The 27,781-nt window shown below is 35.5% G+C and overlaps 1 protein-coding gene across 9 annotated transcripts in view; it reads right to left on the reverse strand.

The window, feature by feature from the left end:
- The window catches only part of FNIP1 (folliculin interacting protein 1), a 131,422-nt gene that overhangs the window by 40,609 nt on the left and 63,032 nt on the right, over positions 1–27,781 (reverse strand). For 5 of the 9 annotated variants that reach the window (XM_089909280.1, XM_022588721.3, XM_089909281.1 and 2 more), the window contains exons 3-11: positions 26,685–26,819; positions 22,983–23,083; positions 22,645–22,719; positions 21,222–21,313; positions 15,204–15,287; positions 13,921–13,992; positions 10,782–10,917; positions 8,360–8,561; positions 4,594–4,679 (exon numbers count right to left, since the gene is read on the reverse strand). In XM_089909280.1, coding sequence (XP_089765406.1) covers positions 4,594–4,679; positions 8,360–8,561; positions 10,782–10,917; positions 13,921–13,992; positions 15,204–15,287; positions 21,222–21,313; positions 22,645–22,719; positions 22,983–23,083; positions 26,685–26,819 — 983 coding nt within the window. The remainder of the gene's footprint in view (positions 1–4,593; positions 4,680–8,359; positions 8,562–10,781; positions 10,918–13,920; positions 13,993–15,203; positions 15,288–21,221; positions 21,314–22,644; positions 22,720–22,982; positions 23,084–26,684; positions 26,820–27,781) is intronic. The other 4 variants (XM_089909286.1, XM_089909284.1, XM_022588723.3 and 1 more) reach the window with 2 other exon arrangements.

Consider the following 27,781-nt stretch of genomic DNA (forward strand, 5'->3'; position numbering starts at 1 on the left):
TTATAATCACCAAAAACTAGCAATCAAGAAGATCACCAAAAACTAGCAATCAAGAAGATGTCCTTCAATTGAGGTGAATGGAGAAACTGCGGTACATCCACACAGTGGGATATTACACAGTGAATTTTTTTATATAAATGAGCCATAAGCCACAAAAAAGACATAGAAGAATCTTAACTGCATATAGCTAAGTCAAAGAACCAGTCTAAAAGGGCTACATACTATATGATTCCCAGAATATGACATTCTGAAACAGGCAAAATTATAGACAGAGATCAGTAGTCAACGGGTTTGGTGGGAAGGGAGAAAGAATAGATAGGTGAAGCATAGGCGACTTTCAGAGTGGTGAAACTACTCTGTCTGATACTGTAATAGTGAAACAGGACATTATGCATTTTTCAAAACGCATCCAACTGTACAATACAAAGAACGGAACTCAATGCAGACTACGGATTTTAGTTAATAATAATGTATCAATATTGGTTCATTAATTTTAACAAATATACCACACTAATGAAATATGGTAATAATCAGTGAAACTATGGGTAGTGGGGAGAGAGCTATATGCAAAAACTTTCTGAACTGTTAGCTCAATTATTCTGTAACTCTGACACTGTTAGAATTAAATCTATTAATTACATGTGTATATACACATATATATCTACATATGTACATACACATATATATGTGAAATTAAGCTATTTACACTCTTAATTAATAATACAGAGTGGCCAAGAAATAGAGGATATAACAGATAGCCACGTCTCCAAATCTACCATTTTGTTCACGGTTTGTTTTGTTGTTTTTCATTCCCATTCCCAACACTCCAGAAGAGGGTTCATTATTCAGCCTGTATTGCGCTTGCTCCAAAGATACAAACATGGATAGTTTCAGAAAATGGAAGAGAATCAGACTGAATTTACAGAGTAAAAGAGAATTGGGTCTAGATTAGTGGATATAAATCACCAACCCCTAAAACAGACGTTTAAATTTTAATAATGCTCAGTGGCCAGGACGCTACAAAATTATACGATATATGGGTTAATACAACTGGCAGAGATAGAGCTTATGGCAAACTAGAGAGAGCTTGTCTGGCTTAAAGGCCTAAAGGTTCAAATGTTTGTAAAAAACAAGGAGGCCAAGTAAAATGTGTGCTGGCTGGAGTTCTCTCACCTACCTGTTAACCTGGTCTCAGTAACTTTATTCAACATAGATAAAATAGAAAAGCATTTATGTTGAGCCTAATGTGCCCCTCTTTTTCTTTAACTGTAGAACACTTACTGAAATATCAAATCTATTGATAGAAAATTTATCCAATGCAGCCTAAATCATTAACATTTGCTTTAAGCAACTCAGTATAATTTACCTCTTGAATCATACAAAAAGTATCTTTAAATTAATTTTTAAAAATACACCTTGGAGGGTCTTCCCTGGTGGCACAGTGGTTGAGAGTCCACCTGCCGATGCAGGGGACACGGGTTCATGCCCCGGTCCGGGAAGATCCCACATGCCACGGGGCGGCTGGGCCCGTGAGCCATGGCCGCTGAGCCTGCACGTCCAGAGCCCGTGCTCCGCAACGGGGGAGGCCGCAACAGTGAGAGGCCCGCGTACCGCAAAAAAAAACAAAAAAACAAAACAAAACAAAAAAATACACCTTGGGACGTCCCTTGTGGTCCAGTGGTTAAGACTCCATGCTTCCAATGCAGGGGGCGTGGGTTTGATTCCTGGTCGGGGAACTAAGATCCCACATGCGCAGGGTGCGGCCAAAAAACAAAACACCTCAAAGAAATTCTCATTTTAAGCAAACATCCTGACATAAAATTATTTATATAATCGTATGTTCATAAAACGATCAAATTTTGAGCTTTCACATGAAAGCTTTTAGAAACATACAAAGAGGTCTACATGAATTGAGAAGTTATGAAGATAATACAGACAGCCAAGCAAAGTCAGCTCATTAAATTTGTTTGAAATTCCATCTAGAAATATTGAGGGAATGTACTTCATTTCCTCTATACTTCATCTATAAGAAACATTTATGTATATAAAACTTGATTTAATCATGAATGGCACCAGAAATGTAATAACCTGAATTCTTAAGGTATGAACAAATGAAATTATGAATAGCTTCACACATAATTCATATATAAAGAGTGAAGATGCCAATGAACTAAAGAAACAGACGGATTAAAAATACTATATTACTAAACTAGTGTTGAGTGTTTATAGTTTTAACACTGTAAGATGAAAAAGTTATAGAGATTTGTTACACAATGTGAATGTATTTAACACTGCTGAGCTGTACACTTAAAAATGGTTAAATGTTAAATTTAATGTTGTTTTACTTTTACCACAATAAAAAAAGTTTTTTTAATACTGTATTGTTTGTTAGCATGCTTCATTTGATAACTTACGAAAGGCCTAAAATGAATATGTTAACAAAAATATATGGCAGAAAATATTAGCTCTAACATAATTTTCACCAGTACAAATTATTTGCAAGACAAAAAAAGAAATAATAAAGCCTGAAATTTAATTCTCTAATGTGTTTTTCTGTACATTTCCTCTAACCACTGTGTTTACTGCACAAGAAAGATTTAAAAACTCACGTTTAACATCTTTTATCCTAAAAATTATGGTGAATAACAGATGACTAGAAAATCTTCTCCTCCTCAATAACTGAATAAAGCCAATGAATATTATACAACAGTCATAAAGCAAACTTTTTTTAAAATTTTTTACAAAACTTTTTGGCCATGTCGTGCGACTTGCAGGATCTTAGTTCCCCAACCAGGGATCGAACCCGCACCCTCGGCAATGAAAGCTTAGAATCCTAACCACTGGACCATCAGGGAATTGCCAAGTAAACATTTTCAATTGAAATAAATTAAAAACATGATGAAATATTCCATATTAATTTAGGTTATTTTTACCATACAATTGCTATTTAATGCTTACCTATAATTCTACCTCAAAAATCATACAGAACACTTCTATAAAACATACCTTTTATTTAGGAAAATAAGTTATTTTATCATAAATTCAAAGATTCTAGAATATGGCTGAGGCAATGAAATCTCTCCTTTTGAGAGAGGTTTAAAAAACCAGATTTACTTTCACTGTGGTTTAACACAAAAAGAGAAAAATGAAGAATAAAAAAGGATCAAAGTTGAAAATAAACATGAGTTCTCTCTTACTGTCAAATTTACTAAATACACAACTCCTTAGTCATTTCCATTTTAAAAAAAAAAGTATATTACATGACATGCCTACAGTTTCACAATAGCAACCCTGCAATATCACAGGCTAAAATAGGCTTTCACTTCAAAATGTAACAGTTCACATTTAAACAAACAATTCAGAAGACCCCTAACCCAATAAGGGACCATACAACACAAGCCAATGAATAAAAGTGAGGTACATGGACTACTGGTGATAATAAACCTTATGTGTACACAGATACATATTTTTAATTTTAATTATTATGCATTCATTTTTACAGCTTGCTTATTACAGCAAAGAAGGTTGATTCCCCATCTAGGGTAACGATGCACACATTCTAAAATACACTTATTTAGGTATAAAATAGGGTCAATTTAAAGAGAAACATCAAATTAAAATGGCATAGATGATATGCAGATTTGGCAATACTGCGAAGGTGAGCTGTGAATGACTTTTAAGAAGCACTGCTGTAGGTTATATTTGTCATAGAAAACAGCGGTCACATTAATGTTGGGTCTTCTGCTAAGTACTTTACATACATTATCTAATTCTATCTTTACAACAATCTATTAGATTATTACTAAATTGAATTCACAGGTATTACATTAGAAAACTAAGGGTCAAAAATGCTAACAAATCAAAGGCAGAGCCAGGGTTAGCCCACAGGTCTGTCTGTCAGGTGCTAAAGTCTGAGTTCTTGGGCTAAGTGTTATGCTATTTCTCCAGTCTAAAGGAGGAAAGACTGAGAGGATGAGAGGATGAAGTAAAACTGAAATGAATCTCTTTGAGACAGAAACACATCAGTCACTTAGCGTGATTCCCAACATAAGTTCATATGTAATATGTTTCCTTGCCATAATTAGAGTGCAGTTACAGCACTTGCTGGAGCTTCAGGCTCCAAGCTTTGTTGTGTCAGAAAATACTGCTAGATAAAGGATTAAGCAACAGAGTAATACGGAACATCAAGTTCATATTCCCTATATCCATGTATCTTTGTATTCCACGTATCTAAGAACATGTGATTACCATCACTGGTTAAATAACACTTAATCAGTCCCTACATCTAGGAGCCCAACAAAGGACAAAGCACATTTCTGCTAAAACAAGGGTCTCTTCTGGTCATATCTGCTTGTCTAGTGGTCCAGTGCTAGAAACCATACCACTGATTCCTCCCACGTGTGCTTGAATTCGAAGCACTTTCATATTTAATAACAAAGGAGTCAATGGCCCACTGAATTACACCCTCATTTGACTATGGGACAGAGAAATTTAAAGAATTAAATTTTATTAGAATAAGTTAAAAAAATAAATAAATTTTCCAGTGTACACTGCGAAACAATTCTATATTATGAAAAGCTGGAGAATAGGTACCTGAATTCATTTAGGGCATCAACTATTCGATTATATGCCAAACTCCTCTGACTGGCATCAGCTGATCTCCGGCTCATTTTCATAGCCTTGAAAGCAATCAAATAGTTAATTCTTATACTGATCATGGGCAAAATATGGGGGGGAAAAAAGTAAGAGACAAAGTCACATATTTCCACAACATTCTACCCATCATTCTTAAGTAGATATACATAAAGAAGGCACACATATTTCTAGTGGCTTTCTTTTATTTATTTTTTTTTGCACCTTTGGTCATTTAATGAGTATAATAAAATTCAAATTCCTCCAATGGTAAGCCTCTTACTTAACTGTCAAACCACAGAATGTCAACACACAACGAGGATGATGTTGACAGTTTCTGGGTTACGTAAAACTTTTTTCTCCCAAACAGATCATAAAATGATAAGTCAGTAACAACAGCTCCTGGGTTTCACTAATATTTCATAAACAATGGTTCTGTTAACTAAATCCTTTTTTAAAATCTAAAATATAAAGATGCTACTGAAAGATGTATCAAGTTATTAGTAATATTTGCTTTCTTAAAAACATATTTAGCCAAAGTTGATAAGTCCTGCTTTAGGTAGACAAAAAGGGGATCGGGATTAGAATATGGAGATCAGAAAGAACTTTGAAATTTTTAAAACTTTATCAAAAATATGTAATTATGCATTACTTATGTAATTACACATTATTTTTTAAATGTTTAAACATATATTTAAGAAAATGTTAGACTACTTCAGGCCAGAATTGTTCACGTTCATCCAAAAGCTTCAATAGGGTAAAAGTGACAGTTAACTTTATGTTTTCACTAACTGCTGAGAGACTCCCAATTTATAAAGAAATATTCTTTAGCTAGAATCAAGCAGTATTCTTCCTTAATTTTACCAACAATAAAAAATTTTACATTATAGATCTCAAAAGGTAGCACAGACTTTGAAATAATTCCCACAGTGCTCAGAAACAGCATCCATAGATTTTCATTAAAAAAATAAGTAAGTGATAGTTTGAAAACTGGCCCTAGAACATAACTTATTTGGATGGTTCAGTGTTTACTACATTCTATGATTAATTACCAACTACAGAACGTTCTAAACTAAGTCCTATTCATTTATATGAAAGTATTCACTCAGCTTTATCTTTCAGCTTTATTAAGAAATAAGATGTTAAACTTGAACAAATATCCACACAACTCTAAGTACTGCAATGTGCACTTTCGGTATAGAATGAACAAAACATTAAAACATTTAAAAAGTAATGTTTAATGAGTTCTATAGTGCCTGAATATTTCAAGTTTTATACAAAGTTTAAACACTTCTTCAAGTAACTGAAATGTCAGTTCAACCACAGCTTAATATTCCATGTATTGACTTTGGCAACAACAGACTACAAAAAGAGACAGCAGCAAACTGCAGAAAATGTCACCAGTGCTGAACTTCTGAAAAAGTAAATGAAAATGTACTTTACTCATCTGCTCAGTAAAATGGTACTGCTAATAATCTATTTGTCTTTTAACAGATTTAATGTAAATAACTAATATAGTGTCTTCTCTAGAGGCAGATGATCCTCGGACACTAATGAGTTACTGAAATGCATCCTCTGCTTTCTAGAACATTCTAATTGGTCTCGCATCTCTACTCTCTTTTACTAGTCTCTTTTAAACATACTGCCAAAATAATGTTCCTATAGTACAATTTGAAGACAGCCTAACAAAGTCAAAAATTCTGGCAAGCATTCTAGACTCTCTGTGATCTGGTCACCATTAACTCTGCCAGCTGTATCACTCACTACTCCTCTTTGTATCTTTTCCTTTCTGCATATTGTCACAGGGATTAAGAACTTTAGTTACACCCACTGATAGTTCAACTTATAGGAATCTCTTATAAAATATAATCTGGAAAATTCACCAAGATGTTAACTGCAGTGTAGCTATAACTGTGAAAAAGCAGAAATGACCTAATAAAAAAGTTATTTAAATGGAGGAAAGCCACTAAAATATATTCAAGAACCATTTAAAATGAGAAATGTGTATGTTAACAATGATGAATTTTTCAAAATGGGCACATAATTAAAACAGCATGAACACAGCACAGTCCCAATCAAGTAAAAGTACAATACACATAGAAAAGGCCTGGGTAAGACTTTCAGCAAAATGTTAATGAGTTATCTTTGGGCGACAAGGATATTAATTTTTCTTGTTATTCTGCAATATCCATTTTTCAAAACTTTGTTTAAAAAACCCTACACATCCTTTAAGATACAGTTCAAATGAAACATCTTCCCAGTAGGAAGTCATTTTTCTTCCCTATGAACTCCTAAAAAACTTTGATTTTCCTTCTTTTTTAGTTATCTTTATGTTCTATCGTATATTCACAATTTTCTTACTTTACATCAATTTATTACATGCACTATCAGCAGCATTTGACACAACTGATCACTCCTAACCTCTTAAACTACTTTCTTCACCTGGCTCACCCCTAAAAGTACTCTCTCTTGTTTTTCCTCCTATTTGAATGGCCAATCCTCAGTCTCCCCTGCTGGTTCTCAATTCCTCAAATTTTAACTACTGAAATGCTCTACAAATCAGGCCTAGGATCTCCTCTCCTCTCTTCTCTCTCTCAATCAGTTTCTTGGTTTAAAATACCATATATACACTGGTGACTGTCCAGCCTGGACCTTTCCCCTAAACTCTAGACTCACAACAACTTGGATGTACAGGAGGCACTGCAAACAAACTGCTGATCTTCCTCCACCAAACCTGTTCCATTTGTAGTTTTCCCATTTTAGTACTGGCAATTCCATCCTTCTTACTGCTCAAAAGAAAAATCCCAAGTCAACCTCTATTATTCTTTCTCTTAACCCCAATTCGGTCCATCAGCTAATCTCCTTAGCTCTATTTTCAAAAATATCCAGAATCCAACCACTTGTCACCAATTCCATCACGAAAGTGCTTTAAGTATCCACCATCTCTCACCTGAATTACTTCAACAGCCTTGTAACTGATCCCAAAGCATCCACCTTTGCCCCTGAAATCTATTCTCCATCAGCAGTAAGAGTGATTCTCATGAATAATGTCATTTCCCTGCTCAAAACACTCCAACGGTTTCCCATCTTTCTTAAGAGTAAATGCCAATGCTCATACCATGGTATCCTATAAATTCCTACATGATCTGGTCCTATTTCTAACTTAGCCACTTTGGCATCCTTACTCCTCCTTGCTGATGCTCAAGCATCAGGCTTACTCCTTTCAGATGGTTATAGCTGACTTCCTCCATATCTCTGGACCATATGCCATTTTATCAGGAGCTTTCTTGACTATCTTATAAAAATTTGTAATCCTTCCATCCAGCATTCCTTAAAAAGCTTTCTCTGTTTTATTTTTCTCCATAGCACTTATTACCATCTAAAATCTTATATATTCATTTGTTTATTTTCTATGCCATGAGGTCAGGAGTGTTGCTTTTTTTCACATCTTATCCTCAGTTGCTAGAATAGTGCCTGCCACATTCTAGGCCCTCAAATACTTATTTATTGAATGGATAAATGACATTACATCTTTTTTTTAGGTAGTAGGCTTCTTAAAAGGAGCTGAAGTCTACTTTGCATCTCTCAGATCACTTTGTAGGGTACCTGCACAGATTCTGTTAATTTTTCTGCCAAATGAATAAACACAATGCTTAAACAAGAGAATAAGATTCAAAGGAAAATAAAATAAAAAATATAAATAAACCATAAACATGACTATGCTTACCTGTTCTATTGCACTCTTTAATTTGTTCATGTGGCTTTCAAACAGAGGAAAATGTGAAAAAAAGAATTCATTAAATTTGTTACTTTCATCTTCATCTTTGGATAATGAAAAGATTACCCCAATTGCAATCTTCTTTTTCCTCACAATCCCTGGGTTAGGGCCACAGCTCTCCTCTGACAGATTAAAGCTTTCTTCTATAGACCTTAAAAATAAATGGTTTTTCATTTTAAAAAAATATAAAAATAATTAAATTCACAATTCAATCCCTTTGCTAATTAAATGTAGGCAAGCTAAAGGTCTTCCAGTGTTTTATCAAGTAAATCTAAAAATCCATACCAATTGTGTATCTCTTTGAGAAATCTACTGGCTATTCCTTTATACTCATATTTTTGTAAGAAATTTTAATAGAGAGTCAGATTGGAAATATTTTTGTTCAATTAGAAGTCACTAAAAAAGTAGATAATCCCAATGTATAACCAACCTAAAAGAGCCTGAATTTTAAGGTTTATAGATGAGTCTGATATAATCTCTTCACTGTTCTAGAATCTACTTATCTCCCCTTTAGATTCCAGGAATAAAATCAAAGGTGAAGGAATAAAGGGAGTGAATAAAAAAGGAAACAAGAAGCTTCATCATCTTTAGTTGTACTTAACACAGACTAAAAAAAAAAATCTATCAAGAATGAATTAACTTGCCAAAATAGAAACATGAAAAACTGAAATATCGAAACATGCAGTTAAATGGATCAAAGACCAAAACAGAAGAGTTAAAACTATAAAACCCTTAGAAGAAAACATAGGGTAAAAGCTTCATGACACTGGATATGGCAATGGTTTCTTGGATATGACACCAAAGGTAAAGGCAACAGAAGAAAAAAATAAATAAATTGGGCTACATAAAAATGAAAAACTGTTGTGTATCAAAAGAAATTATCAACAGAATGGGTAACTAATCAAATGGGACAAAATATTTGCAAAGCATATATCTGATAAGGAATTCATATCCAGAAATATATAAAGAACTCCTACAATTCAACAACAACCACCAAAAAAAACACCTGATTAAAAAATGGGTAAAACACTTGAACAGACTATCAAAGAAAACATACGTATGGCCCATAAGAAAGCAAAAACATGCTCAACATCACTAGCCATCAGGTAAATGCAAATTGAAACTACAAGGAGATACCACTTCACACCCATAAGGATGGTTATTACTAAAAAAAAAAAAAAAAGGAAATTAACTACTGGTGAGGATGTGGAGAAATTAGAACTCTTGTGCAGTTCTAGTCAGGGAAATTTCTTAGCGGTACAGTTGTTAGTACTCCACGCTTTCAGTGCAGGGGACACGTGTTCAATCCCTGGTCAGGGAACTAAGATATGCAGCGTGGCCAAAAACAAAAAAACACCCTGGCCATTTCTAGGGCGAATGAAAGTAAAATGGTACAGCCACTGTGGTGAAGAGTATGGCAGTTCCTTAAAAACTTCAACAGAGAATTATGATATGATCCAGAAATTCCACTTCTGGGCATATAACCAAAAGAATTGAAAGTGGAGACTTGAAAGGTATTTGTAGACTCACGTTCATATCAGCATATTCACAACAGCCAAAAGGTGGAAGCAATCCAAATGTCCAAGGACAGATGAGTGGATAAACAAAATGTATATACAATGGAATGTATATGTATATACAATGGAATACAATGGAATGTTAGTCATAAAAAATAATGAAATTCTGATACATGTTACAATATGGGTGAACCCTGAAGGCATGCTAAAGTGGAATAAGGCAGACATAAAAGGATAAATATTCTATGATTCCACTTATATGAGGTATGTAGAGCAATCAAATTTACAGAGAAAAAAAAATAGCATAGTAGTTCCCAGGGGCTAAGGGGAGGGAGGAATGGGGAATTATTGCTTAAAGTGTATAAAGGTTCAGTTTGTGGAGATAAAGTTCTGGACGTGAATGGCTATGGCTGCACAACAATGTGAAGGTACTTAATGCCACTGAACTATACAGCTAATAATGGTTAAAATAGTAAATTGTATGTTATGCATAACTTACCACAATTTTTAAAAATGTAGTACACTTTAAAAGTTTCCAGTTCCAGACTTGAAAAATACAAAATACAAGGTCCAGGCTCTTAACATACACAATTGTGTTAAAGGAACTATTCAATCTTGTGGTAAATTAAAAGTCCCGGCCTTCCCTGGTGGCGCAGTGGTTGAGAGTCCACCTGCCGATGCAGGGGACACGGGTTCGTGCCCCGGTCCAGGAAGATCCCACATGCCGCGGAGCGGCTAGGCCCGTGAGTCATGGCCGCTGAGCCTGCGCATCCGGAGCCTGTGCTCCGCAACAGGAGAGGCCACAACAGTGAGAGGCCTGCGTACCGCAAAAAAAAAAAAAAGTCCCAACTTACCATCTAGGAAACACCCCATTCTCCAAACTTGTTGTTTGGCTACGTCGCCAACGTCGCTGGTAGCTGCTGGCACAACTTCGGGTAAGTGAGGAGTTTGGAGAGGGAAATGGTGTAATAAGCAAGCTGCTGAGAGATGCTGTCAAGTCAGAGTAAGAACAAGTATAATGTATAAGTTAATAATTACTAAAAACAAGAACAGATTTCTTTTTAACAAATTTAAGAGTGGTGACTCAAATTTTCCATTTTGCTGAATGAGGCTCTAAAATTTCCATTTAAAAAAATACATCATTGTTGGAGCAAGGTCCCAGAAAAATATCACATACTAAAAGTGAGCTGGCAAGAGACCCTGATACAATCCCCTTTTGACATCCTTACCTTCCCCACCCCCACCCCAGACGAAAATGCTACTTTGAAATAAAGCTTTATTCCTTTGGCCATGACACTGTCTCCTAGCTTAACTGAATCCTTAGTCCTTAAATTAAATACGATGCAGTTCAATTCCAATGCAGCAGCTGGATTTTAAGAACAAAAGCTAATTTGAAAATAAGTGTTTGAATGCCATTTAAAACGTCATTTAAAAGTACTCATGGAGGGGGGCTTCTCTGGTGGCACAGTGGTTGAGAGTCCACCTGCCAATGCAGGGGACACGAGTTCGTGCCCTGGCCCGGGAAGATCCCACATGCCGCGGAGCGGCTGGGCCTGTGAGCTGTGGCCACTGAGCCTGCGCGTCTGGAGCCTGTGCTCTGCCACGGGAGAGGCCACAACAGTGAGAGGCCCGCGTACCACAAAAAAAAAAAAAAAAAAGTACTCATGGAGGGACTTCCGGGGCGGTCCAGTGGTTAAGACTCCACAATTCCAATGCAGGGGGCACAGGTTCGATCCCTGGTCGGGGAACTAAGATGCCACATGCTGCGTGGCAGCCAAAAAAAAAAAAAAAGAAGTACTCATGGATCACTTGTGCATAGGTAGCCACCTCTGAATGCTTGGGTACTTTTACCAAGAGTCATGACTATACCTATCAAGCTCCAAGAAAGAGTAAATCCTATAGATTGCTCTCTGGAACATTGCTCTCTGGAACACTGCTCTCTGGAACAGACACATCCCAATAGGGTCCACTCTGATTATAAGTGCTGCAATCCCCTAACTATGGAAATTATTCTCTTCTGAAAACCCTTCTCTGCAATCCAAAAGCTCTGTTTCCTGCCTGGGGTATTAAAAGCTAAAATCCTTTCTTTTATGGGGGGATTCTCTCCTTCTCTCCACTTAATCTAGAGAGAAAAAGACCTCAAGGGCTTGCTTTTGTTTAAAAATATTATAGATTCCCATTTTCATCATTATAAACACACACTGAAAATTTGTAAAATAATCAAAAGAGAAGTATTATTATCATCTAGAAAAAGATACATGCCAGATGATATATTATTTTGGATACCGGGACTGAAAACTAAGAGATTATCATTATGAAAATATGTTCATTTGAATTCTGACAAATTCAACGGTAAAGGGGAGAGCTCTATGTGCCATGCAAACATCAGGGCCGCCAATGAATTAATTCTGGACTACTTTCTTGAAAATACCACATTTTATCAATTAGTAGTATAAAACTTTGTAGTCTAAGATTAGGCATGTATAACTAATCTGGGTATGGCTTCTGTGAGAAATCAAATGTTACTCTAAATTTGGAAAAGCTCTGTTTTATCAAATTCTGGTATTAAAAATAACACAATCAGAAAAAGGAAGAAAATATACAATTAACTTAAACAGCATATATGAATTCAATGGCTTGAAGAAGCTTTACAGATCAGTCTTGCCAGGCCCTTCAATTTACAGATGAAGAAAATGAAGTATAGAGACATTAATTTATCACTTCTGAAATCTTGGATAAATAATGAAAACTAAATTCCTGCCACAGAAAACTAAATCTCTAGATTACATAGATGCAAACAGTATTAAGAGAAATACACTCCAGATTAGTTCCTAAGAACAAAAATAACTCAATTAGAAAAGAAGGGTGAGATTATTTGAAAGATGAGACTTCTCCTATTAGAGTAGTGGTTCTTAACTCGAGCTGTCCATCAGAATCAGTGGTTGAGTTTTTCATTTTTTGTTCCTCAAATACAGATGCCTAAGCCTTTCTCTAGGGTAAATCAAGAATCTTCAAGAGTAGAGCCCAGGTATCTGAAAAATTTTCTTGAAATTTCTCATGCATAACTAGGGATTACAATATATGGGAAGTTTGGAATCTCCAGACTCAAAACTGACTTGTGAACAATTTAGATAGCAGAGCCATGCAATGTGACAACACATACAGATAATCACAGTGGATAAAGTTTCTCATACCTAACAATAATTCAAACTTAAGAGTACTCCACCTTTCTCTTATGCTGATCTCTGAGCCCTGACACTTTTCCTTTTAACTGAAATGTCCTTCTTTCATGCCTTTGGCCAGATAACTCCTATTTATTTCAAGTATCAACACTCTGTAAAGCTTTACTCACACCCTGCCCCTTGCCCAGGCTAAGTTAGGTGCCGTTTTTCTGAACCTCTGCACAGGTCTATCTCAGAACACCTCAAACAATAAACTATGACAGATGATTTTCCTGGCTATTCTCTCATTAGAAGCTGTGCTCGTTAAGGATAGAATCTGGGTTTTTTTTTGTTTTTTTCTTTTTAATCCTCACAATGTTTCAATAAAACTTTGTCAAATTTTGGAAGAGTACGTATTTCAAAGAAATATGTATAACACTGGCTCAAAATGCCTAAGCTCCTCTGGGCAAGAGACAGTCTGACACTTTAAACCCTAGTTAGGAGAAAACAGATATAAGCAAATGTGTTTTTTCTACTATGCTATCTAAGCAGTCTCTTGAGCAATATTATTTTTCTTATACTGGCTAAGCCTAAGCCAGCGTGTATTCATCCAGGCCGTGTTCCACCAGGCACATTTACTATTAAACATGAAAATTTTTTAATTTAAAATATTTATCTCTGCTGTTTCTACCATCCTCTTGTAAGGCTAATATCAATACTAACAAACTGTGCACATAAAACTGGATGATAAAAGCAAAGATAAAAAAGGAAATCAATGTCAGCTAACAGTGATCTCATCAAAAATTGGATTAATACATGAACCTGTCATTACCAGAGCGTGCTATGCCACTGTCTCTGTCCTCATTCAGCTCTCTTCCAGGCATGTCCATTGGGTTGCTGTGAACTGCAAATCAAGACAAAACTGTGACTTATAAAATACAGTGCTGTTCAGGTTGATGTTGTTCCTTTTATGTAGCAAACTAAATCATGCTCATCTCATTGCATTCCTTTATTTTTTTCAACAGCATGGCACAAACCCAACACCAAGAGCTATTACTCAGTTGAACAAGCTTTCAGATCTCTCTGAAGATTTGACATATAATATGAAATAATCTATGGTATAATACCTAAAGAAGCAAGGAATGACTAAAATAAGTATTTCAGAAGCATATTCAATGATATATGAATATATTCACAATATACTGCTAAATGAAAAAAAGGCAATCTACTGACCAGTAAGAATGATGGTTGCTGGGGCTAAGTGACTGGTATATGATGGTTGTCTGCTATTCTGCCTATAAAAATGTATGTTTAAAAATTCTCCATAATAAAAATTTTAAGAAAGCTGAACAGTATAACCCCAATTTTGTTTTAAAACAAACAAAAAAAATAAGAAGGTGATTTCCAGTTGACAAGATGGCTAATATATTTTTTTGCCTATTTTTCATATTTTCCAAATTTTCTATAGTATATATACATTGTTTGTATCTTACATTTGTAAGAAAAATAAATATTAATTAAAACAAGAAGTTGGATACAACTTCCTGGATACAGAAGCATGAACACACCCGACAATCATCTATTTAATGATGTAAACAAACATAGTCATATATGCCTTTTACAGAATATAACGGTGCTTGTTCATCCAAATTTTAGCTCCAAGAGAAATCATTCTTATGGAATAGTGTAGATCAGAAATTTTACAATAATAGTAAGATAGGATATTTTCTGCGATTGATGAACCATGATACAGAAGCTACTCAGCCATGGAAACAAGATAGTGTCACATTAGAAATTCCACTGGTATTATATGAAATAACGTTCATACTATATTTTGGTTTAGGATTCTAAAGTTAAAATCATTATTACATAACAAAATAAGAAATGACAAACTGAAATTTCATGAAAATGTCAATTCCACTGATAACTTAGTTTCTGGAAACTTTAAGAACATATTCAGTAGAAAGATATTAAGTTCTTAAACTTCCTAAGCAATGTTTTCTCAACTACACCTTCCCCAACTGCGTTTCTCTACTCTCTTGTTTCCACAGCTTAACTATGAATTCTAGACGCTGGGGCACACCAACTAGTCTACCCACACAGCACATGGCAAACCTGCAAAGAAAGAGGCGCTCCTGATCAGGCGGAGCGGACCCTGTTCAGAGAATGCCCGCCTGGGGCTGCAGAACTGTGAAAGACCTACATGGCAGAAACGTAAAATACATATGAAAGAGGGCTGTTAGAGAAGCCACAATGCGTCAGGAATAAAAGGTGAGCTAAGGAAGTACAAAAGCAGACCAACAGATATGGATGGAAACCTTTAAACAAGTAAGAATAATTCAAGCTGGCTTCCTATTTTTGAAACAGGATGGTTTCCCTCTGGTCATGGCTTATGTCAACATAACAGTTTACTAATAAGTCCACATATAATAATAAAAATAAAACATAAATAATAAAAATAAGCTTCCACTATACAAGGTAAAATGTTCAATCCTTTCTCATCTAAAACAATGTTTTTAAAGATTCAAAACAGCACAGTAATGTTATCTATATAATTCGACATTTGCCAAATAAATTTATCTTTTAAAAAGTCAGTTTTAAGATTACAATATTGTGCAACTACAGTTAAGAAGAAAACCACCTAAGCACTTGGCTGAAAAAACAGAACACAAAATAAAACAAAGAGCAAATAAAGAAAAGGGGTCTACTGACAAATAAGTATAAAATTGGTTTTTCTAAACTAGTGGTAAATTATAAAGTAACAGAAGAAACCAAAGTTCCTAGAGCAGGGGTCAGCCACTACGGAAGCAAGAAAGCCAATGCAGCCTGTCAGGGCCAGACTCCCAGCTGCCCAAGATAAGTAGCTGTCACACACTTGACCAAGAGAATATAAGAGTCTGAAGACCCAGAGAGGGTAACATTCCAGCCTGGAAGCAAGCAGCTGAGTTACTTGTTAGTTATGCTTCATCAAGATGGCCTAAATAGCCATCTAGGAGGTTTATCTAGGATAGAACTGGGGACTTTTCCGTTTTAAAAAGTGACAAATGTATTTTTCAAATTGCTAATAGGTATTTTTCTATAACAAGAGTTTCTATAATTATAGTGCATGTGCAGCAAACCTTCCATTTTCATTGTTCAGTTCCTTCTTAATTTTTTCCTAGTTACCTCAAAACTTACCTGCTCTCTTTAATCTCCTTCCCTACCACCTCTTCTTACTCTCAGCACATGACTTTGTCTCGTACAGTATGCATATGTATACGTTTGTACACATGAAGAATCACCATAAGGGAACTCTCCTTCTCCTACCATGCTATATCCAAACATAATCTCCAAACTTAATCAACTTTCATCCCTGCCTCCTTCATGCCTGAGCAGTAATAACAAGTAACATTATTCAAGTCCCCTTTATGTGCAGGGACTATCTGTGAAAAATCCTGAGAGGTACCTCCCTTCCTCCCTTCCAAAGCTAATTCTTCTAAGTCAGCTAGGCCCTTCCACTTTACCAGTATCACCTCTATCTCCAACCTCATCCTCCTTATAACCTCCTTTTCCATCAACATTTAAATACAGTCAGAACTCTTCTACCTTCTCCCCTATATCTAATCCTATAGTTCAGTAGTTCTTAAAATGTGGTCCAAGGACCCCCTAAGGGGACCCTGCAACCCTTTCAAGGGATTCTTGAGGACATTCCTTTTTCTAGCTACATATCTATGTGAAACTATACTCTCTTAACACACTTCAACCAAAACAACATATTACAAAAGACTGAATGCAGAAGAAGATATGAGAATCCAGCTGTTTCTATTGAGCCAGACAATAAAAAGTTTTGCAACAATGTAAAACAATGCCACTCGAAGTTTTCTTGTCTTGGAAAGTATAGTTATTTCAAAACATGTTATTTATATTAACATAAAAAGGGTTATTAGTGTTATTTTTAATGAGTTACTAAGTAAATATTTTAAAAATTTTCTGAATTTTAATTTCTAATACAGTATATATCAATAAATGTAACCTACATACACAAAAGCTCTCTGTGGTCCTCAATAATTTCTATGTGTGTAAAAGGGTCCTGAAACCAAGAAGTTTGAGGATGTCTGCTTACATCTTAGAAAAGAAGACTAACCTCTGAGTCTTTCCTCAACTTTGGCTTCTATTCTCCCCACTGAAACTACTCACATAGGCCACCACCAAAAGCCTTCCTGTTACTTAATGCACTCCATACTATCTTACACTACCTTACATCATATTTGATGCTGACTACATTACACTTTGAACTTTTTTCCCTCAGTTCTCGTGATAACACACACTAAGTTTTTTTTTTCTTAGTCTCCTTTATGTGATTCTCTTCTCCTACTCCATCTTTAAAGCCAGCATCCCCAGGGTTCTATCCTCAACAATATTTCCTTCTCATTCATTCTTATGCTTTCAATTATCATTTATATGATAATAATTCTCAAATCCATGGTAGAAACTGCTAACAATCTAAAAAAGGACTGTGTTCTCCCTTGCATAACATCAAGTAGTCTGTGGGAAGCAGCTGGCCAGCTAGGGACCATATTTCTCAAACCTCCTTATATACAGGTGAAGCTGTATGATTAGTTACCACCAATGGAATATGAGCAAAAGTGATGTATATCACTTTCAGGTTCAGGTGGTTTTGAAGGGAATGTGCCTTCTCCATACTCAATCTTTCCACTGGCTTTGTGTAGGTGAGCACAACCTTGGAGCCCATATTGTAAAGAAGGTAGAACTCCAAGAAGGAAGGAGACTGGACCTCTAAAACACTGCTTTAAGGAAAATTGTGAGAAAAAACCTCTATTGTTTTAAAACTATTATACATTCATTATCTTCCAGCAGCTACCACCAGAATACATCTCTCTCTCTCTCTAACTACAATGGGTATCTTCACTTGGATATCCTACCAATAATTCCAATTCGACATGCCTAAACCTAAAATCATCAACTCCCAATTTCTCATGTTCCTCCCAGTGAATGGAACCAATATCCATGCAATTACACAACCCGATAGCTCAGTGCCATCCCTGACTCCCCCTCTCCCCTCACCTCTTCTACCTAATTACCAAGTCCAGTCTACTCTATTTCTCCCAACAAAGTTCTCAACAACTCTTTATCCTTATGGACACAATTTTACTCTACATCCCCATTATCTGTCACTTGGACTATCATAAGCAGCCTTCTAACATGGGTGTTTTCTCAATCCCACTGGCTCATCTGAATCTATTCCTACAGCAATTGGAATATTCTTTTGCAGATAAAAATCTGATCTGATCATGTTTCTATATTGTGAAAACTCTTCTGTTGTTGCCTTGAGAATGCACCACAAAACTCTCCAGCTATAAGAACTGCAAATGACCAAGCACCCCAACTGCTGTGTTCTTAAATTCACTGCCATGCTCGTGCAGGGCCACATATCCCACAGGCTGCGCCTAGCCAATGACTAAACACAGTAGCTATAGTAAGGCAGGCCCATTTTGGCAAGACATGGGTCACTTCTGACAACCAACTCTGACTCAAAGACTCATCCACAGCCTTATCAAACCTTCCTTGGACTATATGGCAGGCTGGAACATGTCCACTCAAGCTTTTATTCCTCTCTTTCACTCAAGGCAAACTTGCACCACAATCTGAGGGCTCTCTGAACCCTTCCCAGCTCCCTCTTCATTTCTCTCACCTAGTAATAATAAAATCCTTGCATGTTTAAACCTGTCTTGGCACCTGTTAAAAACCAGGAGGAAGACCCAAACTAACACACTCTCACTGGTACCCAACTGCTTATCCAAAGCATAAGTCCAAATTCCTCATTGTAACCCACAATGCCCTTCATGATCTGGCTCTTGCTCACTTCTTTATTTCCTTTTACTTCCTTTACTTATATCCACACTGTGCTCCACCCACACTGATTTGTTCATATTCTTTCCACACTCAATGATCTCTTGCACTAGGTCTGTGCACATGCTACTGTTTTTTCCTAGAACATTTCTCTTCCCAACTGTCAGGCTAATTCTTCAAGTTTAGGCTCACTTCTTTAAAAAAGCCTTTTGTGATACTCCAAGACTGAACTGGGTGTTCCTCCTCATTTCTATCACAACATGCTCTTAGTCTTGTCCAAAAATTAACTACAGTATACTGTAATTGTATACTGTATTGTATTGCTTGTCTGACTTCCACTAACTAAAAATCTGTTGAGGCAGGAACTGTGTCTGGTTCACCACTATATTCTCAGGGCCTAGCAGAGTGCTTGGCATATAATAAGTGCTTGATAAGTACTTGTTGATTCACTAGAAATTTAAAGAAAATAAGAAATGGTGCTCAAATATCCTTGATTCACAATTAAGGATGTGCAAGAAAAAGCCGTTCATAACAAAGTCTGTGCTTTGTTAAATGCATTAATTTCCTATTCCATGTTAAAACAGAAGTTGAGTATATCTAGCAACTATAGTGTACTTTACCTTTATACATAATGGATTTGTATTATTAAAATAGCTTTTAATAAGCCCCTTTAGCTTTGAAAAGTATCAAATTATAAAGAAAAACACATTTCTCTGTCACATTTTTGCTTTATTAAAATGAATGAACTAATCAAGTTAAGAAAAAGTAGAACTTCTATTTTTCTATGAAATGCATGCTTTCTAAAACACATGTCTGACACTGCAACTAGCCCATAGTAGGTACTTAATTAATAGCTGCTATTTGAATGAACATGAATTATAAAAAATAATAGGATGCTATACTGTTAAAGGTGGGAGAAAAAACTGTTTTCTACTAATATGTATAACTGATATTTATTAAAATTAATTACAAATAAAAATTTCCACTAGGGCTTCCCTGGTGGCTCAGTGGTTGAGAGTCCGCCTGCCGATGCAGGGGACGCGGGTTCGTGCCCGGTCCACGAAGATCCCACATGCCACGGAGCGGCTGGGCCCGAGAGCCATGGACGCTGAGCCTGCGCGTCCAGAGCCTGTGCTCCGCAAAGGGAGAGGCCACAACAGTGAGAGGCCCACATACCACAAAAAAAAAAAAAAAAAAAAAAAAAAAAATTCTACTAAACAGGGAATGAGTGAAACATTCATCCTATTCTTTTTTTTTTTTAAACATCTTTATTGGAGTATAATTGCTTTACAATGGTGTGTTTGTTTCTGCTTTATAACAAAGTGAATCAGCTATACATATACATATATCACCTCCCTCTTGCGGCTCCCTATCCCACCCCTCTAGGTGGTCACAAAGCACCGAGCTGATCTCCCTGTGCTATGCGGCTGCTTCCCACTAGCTATCTATTTTACATTTGGTGGTGTATATATGTCCATGCCACTCTCTCACTTCATCCCAGTTTACCCATCCCCCTCCCCACGTCCTCAAGTCCATTCTCTACGTCTGCGTCTTTATTCCTGTCCTGCCCCTAGGTTCTTCAGAACCAATTTCTTTTTTTTTTTTTTAAGATTCCATATATATGTGTTAGCATACATTCATCCTATTCTAACTGCTGTCCACTCTCTAATACACTACAGTTCGTTTTGCACTGGAAATATGGTCAGCAGTAATTTATTTGATCTTTCTAAGATAAAACAAAGGACCAGAAATTTTAGAAACAGTTTGTCACTTTAAAATGTTGAACTTAAATAACAAACAATAAACTAACCAAATTACTAAATAAGCTGCTATTTTAATAAATCTCTTAAGAAACATCAAATTTGAATATCTGCTCATCTGCATTACAGGTCAAAAAAACAAGCACCATTTTAAAATTACTCTATGGTTAGGGAAAAGAAAAGGGAGAAAGTATAATACCTGTCTCCCTCAGCTGAAATATTCAAGAGAGTTAGTAAGGGCTTTTTACATCAACAAAAGTACTTTTCAAAGATGCATCGAAATTAAAACCAAAAAACAAATTAGGTATTTCTTCAGCAGTTCTCTTTTATCTGGTACAAAATAAACATTATGTTCAAATATATGAAAACTAAATTTTTCAAATAATATAAATATTACACATTCTTGCAATTTAAATCCCTTTTCCACTTCTAGTATTTGAAATTCTTTGGTCTTCTAACATTATTAAGAACATTATTATCTACACTATTAAGAACATTTTTAAAATGTATAAAACCGTTTTACCTATATTTCCAAGTAATCCATTAGTAACTGTGTTATTATCAGCCTTTAATGTACTGTTGTCCTGATTGATGAATTCAAGACTGTCTTGCAGCCTAAGTGGGAGGAGAAAAAAATAAATTCCAAATTCGTTTTATGCTCTTAATGGCAATTCTTTGTATACCTCAAACTTTAAGTGTAAAACTTTTTTTTTTTAAGTTTTAAGCTTCCCTATTAGTACTATAAACCAACTAATCATTTAAATCAGCGGTTAGCAAACTACACCCTGAGGGTTAAATTAAGTCTGCTGCCTATTTCTGTGAATAAAGTTTTACTGGAATACAGCCACACCCAAGCGTCTGTCAACAGATGAATGGATAAAAAAAGACTGTCATGTATATATATAGACAGTGGATATTATTCAGCCATGAAAAGAAAAAAAGAGGAAGTCCTGCCGTTTGCAACAACTTTGGTCCCTCAGGGCATTATGCTAAGTGAAATAAGTCAGACTGAGAAAGGCAAATGCTGTATGATATCACTTATATGGGGAATCTAACAAAGTCAATTCCCTGGCAGTCCAGTGGTTAGGACTCTGTGCTTCCACTACAGGGGGCACGGGTTCAATCCCTGATTGGCAAACTAAGATCCTGCAAGCCGCAAGGCATGGCCAATAAATAAATAAATAAATAACTTTAAAAATTTTGTTTAATTAAAAAGAAATTAAAAAGCCAAACTCAGGGGCTTCCCTGGTGGCGCAGTGGTTGAGAGTCCGCCTGCCAATGCAGGGGACACAGGTTTGTGCCCCAGTCCAGGAAGATCCCACATGCCACGGAGCTGCTGGGCCCATGAGCCATGGCCGCTGAGCCTGCGCATCCGGAGACTGTGCTCCGCAACAGGAGAGGCCACAACAGTGAGAGGCCCGCGTACCGCAAAAAAAAAAAAGCCGAACTCAGAGATGCAGAGAGCAGAGTGATGCTTACCAGGGACTGGGAGTAGGGGAAATGGAGATAAAATGGTCAAAGGGTACAAACTTCTAGTTATAAGATTAACAAGTTCTGGGTGTCTAATAACACAGCAAGCTAATTATAGCTAATAATACTGCGTTATATCTTGAAAGTTGCTAACTGAGTAAATCTTAAATATTCTCACCACAAAAAAGAAATGGTAATTATGTGACAGGACGGTAGCAGCTAAGGCTATGGTGGTAATCACTTTGCAATATATAAATGTATCAAATCAACATGCCATATACTTCAAACTTACATAATGGTGTATATCAATCATATCTCAACAAAGCTGGGGGAAAAAATCTGGCCTCCATAAACTTTCAAACTGAAGGGATGGAATAAAATCTGAATTTATGCTGCAATCCTGAAAGCAGCTTATTCGTTTTCATACTTTGCAGATCTTAAAGAATTCATTTCTCCCTTGATCCATAACTACTTACGTATTGAGACTTCCACAGATGCTGCTGCCAGTCCGTGCAGTAAAAACTTTGCTGAGCATAAGCTGTGGAGGGGAACTATGAAGAAAAAGAGAGGGATAGAGAGACATCGAAACTGAAACACAAGGACCTTTCCAATTTATTACAAATAAAAATGTTTAAGTCACAGAGATGTCACAGCATAGTTACAACAGCCATGAAGTAGCATTAAACCCATAAAACATCATAAACTTAGTATCTGACATTCTCAATCTGAGTGAAGACTATATGAAATTCTCCCATCTTTAAAAAACTAAACATTCTAAAATGGATTCATTAAGAAAAATCAGAAAATCCCTCACCGGATCTGATGAATCTTTAAGGTGGAGCCTTTGTAGCTCATTGCTACTGAGCCAAACATCATCTCTCCAAGCATATTGGCATCAGAAGAGCATCGAGAACCCTAAACAATAAGCATAACATTAATAAAATTGCAGAATTTAAAACCTATTTCAAAAACTGATTTTTATTAATAATTCCTTTGCTGTATTCTACGTAATGTTTTTTAAATGATTTTACGTTGTATACACTGTTCTGCAGCTTGATTTTCTTCATTTCACAATGTCTTATAGATCTAAGCATATTGTTATACATAGATTCCTTTTAAGAGCTGCATAGTATTCTCCTATATGAAAATACCAGTTTATCAAGCCTGTTCCCCTTAATGACAGGCATTTAACTTACTTCCTGTTTTTTGCTATTACAAATAACGCTCAAATAAACATTCTTAGCCACATCTTAGGCATATGCAATGCTTCTCCAGGACAGATAACAAGAAGTAGAATTCACTGAACATGCTGAACAGATTTTACCGCTCCTATTGTGCAAAAAGAAGCATTCGCAAAAGGGGTAACTTGGACATATTTTGCATTTTTTTTAAAAGACTTATCTTAAGCATTAGAATGTCTTGTTTGCAAAGAATTCTGATTTAAAAAGTTATTCTTTTCCATTATTCTTTAATTGTCCTCGTAGGAGTCAAAAAAATCTAAAAATTGACTTATCCATTTGGTTACCATTTATATACTGTGGCAAATACAACTAGTTAACCACCAAATATCTTATTCCTTATTTTTTGAAGTACAATTTGTTTCAAGGAAACAATGTGCCCAAATGAAAAAAACTGCATTTCAGAGCCTCCCTTGCAGATAGGGGATTTCGAGTTGGTCTCTATATTCAAAGAGTTAAACCAATGGTTGGAGTGGTAGCTTTCAGAACTATCCATTTACATGCATTCAACACAGTCCTGGTCAATGGAATATAAATGGAAATCATTGAAGATGAAGACACCATAAGAGGACGACAAGGCAACAAGTATGTACACAGTAACTCTGGCTAAGTAGAAAGATAAGGAAGCCTTGGTCTCTGAGGCCATCTTGAAGCCCATAAATTATCGTGCCTAGATGGCCTCTCTGCAGACTTGTCATGTGAAGAAACCAATCCCTGATTTGTTTCAGCCACTGTTTCATAGCATATCCCAATGCAATTCCTAACCAATACAATTAACATAATAAAACTGATGAGAAAGATGACCAAAAAACTATCTAAGATAGTAAATGAGGATTATGCACAAATTTCACTATGCCATTCTACCATGGGAAATCAAGAATTAGGAGTTTTTAAAAATACTTAAAAGATTCTTCTGAAGATAACAATAAAGTGATGAGGACCCCCATTTTACAAGTGAAAGCCAGGGAATACATCTACATACTACTTTTCTTTTTATAATGTGATTCTCTTTTACTCGTTTGCTTGTTTACTACCTGCCTTGGGTTAAAAAAAAATCTATATATTTACATTTTGTCACCTTTCTTAAAAAGAACATCTTCAAATAGCAATCCATTTCATTATACATACTATGTTCACATTCGTTTTTTAATACATTCATTGACATATTGTTTTTTCTTTCTCAGTGCTATAGTCTTAATTTTAATAAAGGCACAAAGTTATTTTTTAAGAAAAAATCACTTCTGATATACCTAGGTTACTACAAGAAGCAACTCATTTATTCTTGGGATTTGGTTAAGACAAAGTTTTTATTTCCAGAAGTCTAGGTATTACAAACATTTTAGAAACAGAGTAGAATAATTTTTTAAATGATAAAGTAGTTTATTTTTCTTTTAAGATCAACAATACCAATCTTACTTGGCAAACTAAACTGCTTCTGGATAATGAGAGAAATGAGAACCTTCTCTTACAAGCTCATTTTTGTTACAATGCATCTAACTCCATTCTTATTTTGACTAAAAATAATATTTCTTATATTAAACAAGCTTATATTAAATATCAAGTCATTTAAACATTTTAATATTATAATTAAAAAAGAATTCTCAGAAGGCAAAATACAGTAAAAATAAATTGGTGTATAAATTTTATGAAACCACATACTTTGCTATTAAAGGTTCTCTCTGCCTGCTCTAATACATACCAAATAGTTATCATGAATGTCACTGACATGTTATATACTTTAATGTGACATAATCTATAATGAAGAATATAATTAAGAAAATGCTATTATCTTTAATGCTTTTTTTAAAAGGCTCTTATTTAAAAGTTCAATTCTTTGTAAGTACTCATTGCTGAAAGCAATAATCTGTAATACCCCATAAATCAAAAATAATGTTCTAGTTACCTGAAATAACACTTTATCAAGTGTAGTGAACCATATGCTATAATAATTCAATGCCTTCTTGCTAAAAAAGCAGATTTCCAAGACCATAATGAACCTACTACTAGAATATCTAGACATATAACCTGGGAACCTGTACTTAAAAAAAACTCTAGGGATTTTTGATGCAAAATGAGAATTATAATCACTCACTGTTTCAGGGTTTCTACAGTCTGGATCCATTTGCTAATACTATTTAACTGCATAACATTAGGAAGAAAGGCAAGTTTGTACAGTTGATCAAATTAGAAAACTTGTACATTGGCATAAGTATAATGATCCTACATAGCACAGCACTATTAGGAACCTGTTAGGGTAACATGCTTAAGATGGAAGAGGAATAGAGGAGGGCAGGCAGACCTATGTAGATATTAGGACTACATACTATGTAGGTAGTCCTAACATCTGGACGTTTATAACTTTGAAGCTGTTCCACATATACTGTCATGTTGATATGGTATAAGGGTTAGTTTCTATCCAAAAACAATTACCTAAGTATAAATAATCTAAAGGTCCAGGATTCTATTTTGGTACTGCTAAATGTAAAATACCTGTGATTCATTCATGCAAGCTTGAATGACACAAATTCACATTAGATGACATTTGCTTATTTGAAACCAAGTACTGATCCTATGTAAAATATAACAACATAACATAAGTTTACAGAGAAGTTCCTATATAGTCAAATGATTGGTTAATTCCATATTTTAAAACAACAGCCACATTAATTTTGAAAAATGAAAATGTACATTTCTGATAACATATACTTCAGCCATATTTTAATTTCATACTACAGCTGACTTGTATTATATTTACCTTCATATTTCAATAATTAAAAAGTATATAAAATAAGACATTATTCTGGTAGCCTAAAAAATATGGAATGGGAAATAAAAAGGAGAAAATGCCCCTGCTACCTGTGCCCAAAGCTCTCTATGCTTCCCCTATCCTAAGATTTATCAAAGTTCATAAACTTACCTACTTAATTATCTGTCTCCCCAGCTATACTGTAAGCTCCAGGAGGGTAAGCACTAGTCCCTGTTACATCCTCAGTCCCCAGGATGGTATACAACACGTTGTAGGCACTCAAAAATACTTGTGGGGCTTCCCTGGTGGCGCAGTGGTTGAGAGTCCGCCTGCCGATGCAGGGGACACAGGTTCGTGCCCCGGTCCGGGAAGATCCCACATGACGCGGAGCGGCTGGGCCTGTGAGCCATGGCCGCTGAGCCTGCGCGTCCAGAGCCTGTGCTCCGCAACAGGCCACAACAGTGAGAGGCCCGCGTACCGCAAAAAAAAAAAGAAATACTTGTGAATGAATAAAAGACATCAGTGATCTTACCTGGTACTTAGGACACTGGTCTTTTACATCAGAAGATGAAGTCATGGAACTATCTAAAGAGGAAGAACTGTCTCCTCCAGGTTTCAGTTGGCAGCATTTCCCAAAGACTTTAACTTGAGCATCACTACAGAGCTTCTGAAAGGGAGACATTATTCCCATTCATATTTTAACAGATTTCCCACCATATATAAATTATAGCATAAAAACCTTTGGAAAAACCAAGGATGAAATAATTCAAAATAACATAACCTTAATATAATGACTATTTGCATTTTACTGTATTTTCTCCAGTACTGTTTTCTATTCTTTGTCTCATAGCTATAATAATATTTGTGGCATTTTTTAACTGTACTTTTCTCACCAAAATTATTAAATCACAGGAATTTTTCTATATTACAATGGTCTACACAATGTTCATTGTTGGGACTTAATTATATACTGCAGCAGTTTTCAAATTATTTGATCTCAAAAACCTATTCATGCTCTTAAAAATTATTTAGGATCCCAAAGGCATTTTGTTTATGTGTGATGTATGTATCAATATTTTCCCATATTAGAAATTAAAATTGAGGAATTTTAAAATATTTATAAATTTATTTAAATATAACAATATACCCATTACAAGCTAATGTAAGTAACATTTTAATGGAAAAAAACTGGGGAGATGTAGGAATAGGAAGAGAAATGCAAATGAGACATATTTCAATGTGTGTTCATATATATGTAAGTTTAATCTTTTGATATGAGAATGCATCCATGTATTGGACAGTTACATTTTTAATAATAGCTGAGCTTAGGACCAGAAGGCTGTACTGTCTAGCATGGAAGAAGAATGTATTTCAATTTTTTGCTTTAGAAATAGAGACACAGACATAGAGAACAAATGTATGGATGTATGGATACCAAGGGGGAAAGGGGTGGGGTGGGAGGAATTGGGAGATTGGGATTGACACATATACACTACTGCATTATTGATACTATGCATAAAATAGACAGCTAATTAGAACATACTGTATAGCACAGGGAAGTCTACTTAGTTCACTGTGGTATCCTAAATGGCAGGGAAAACCAAAAGGGAGGGGATATATGTATATGCA

The sequence above is a fragment of the Delphinapterus leucas genome, chromosome 3, assembly GCF_059928025.1.
Source record: "Delphinapterus leucas isolate spDelLeu-1000000601 "Yukka" chromosome 3, BTC_Dleu_Yukka2, whole genome shotgun sequence".
NCBI lineage: Eukaryota > Metazoa > Chordata > Mammalia > Artiodactyla > Monodontidae > Delphinapterus > Delphinapterus leucas.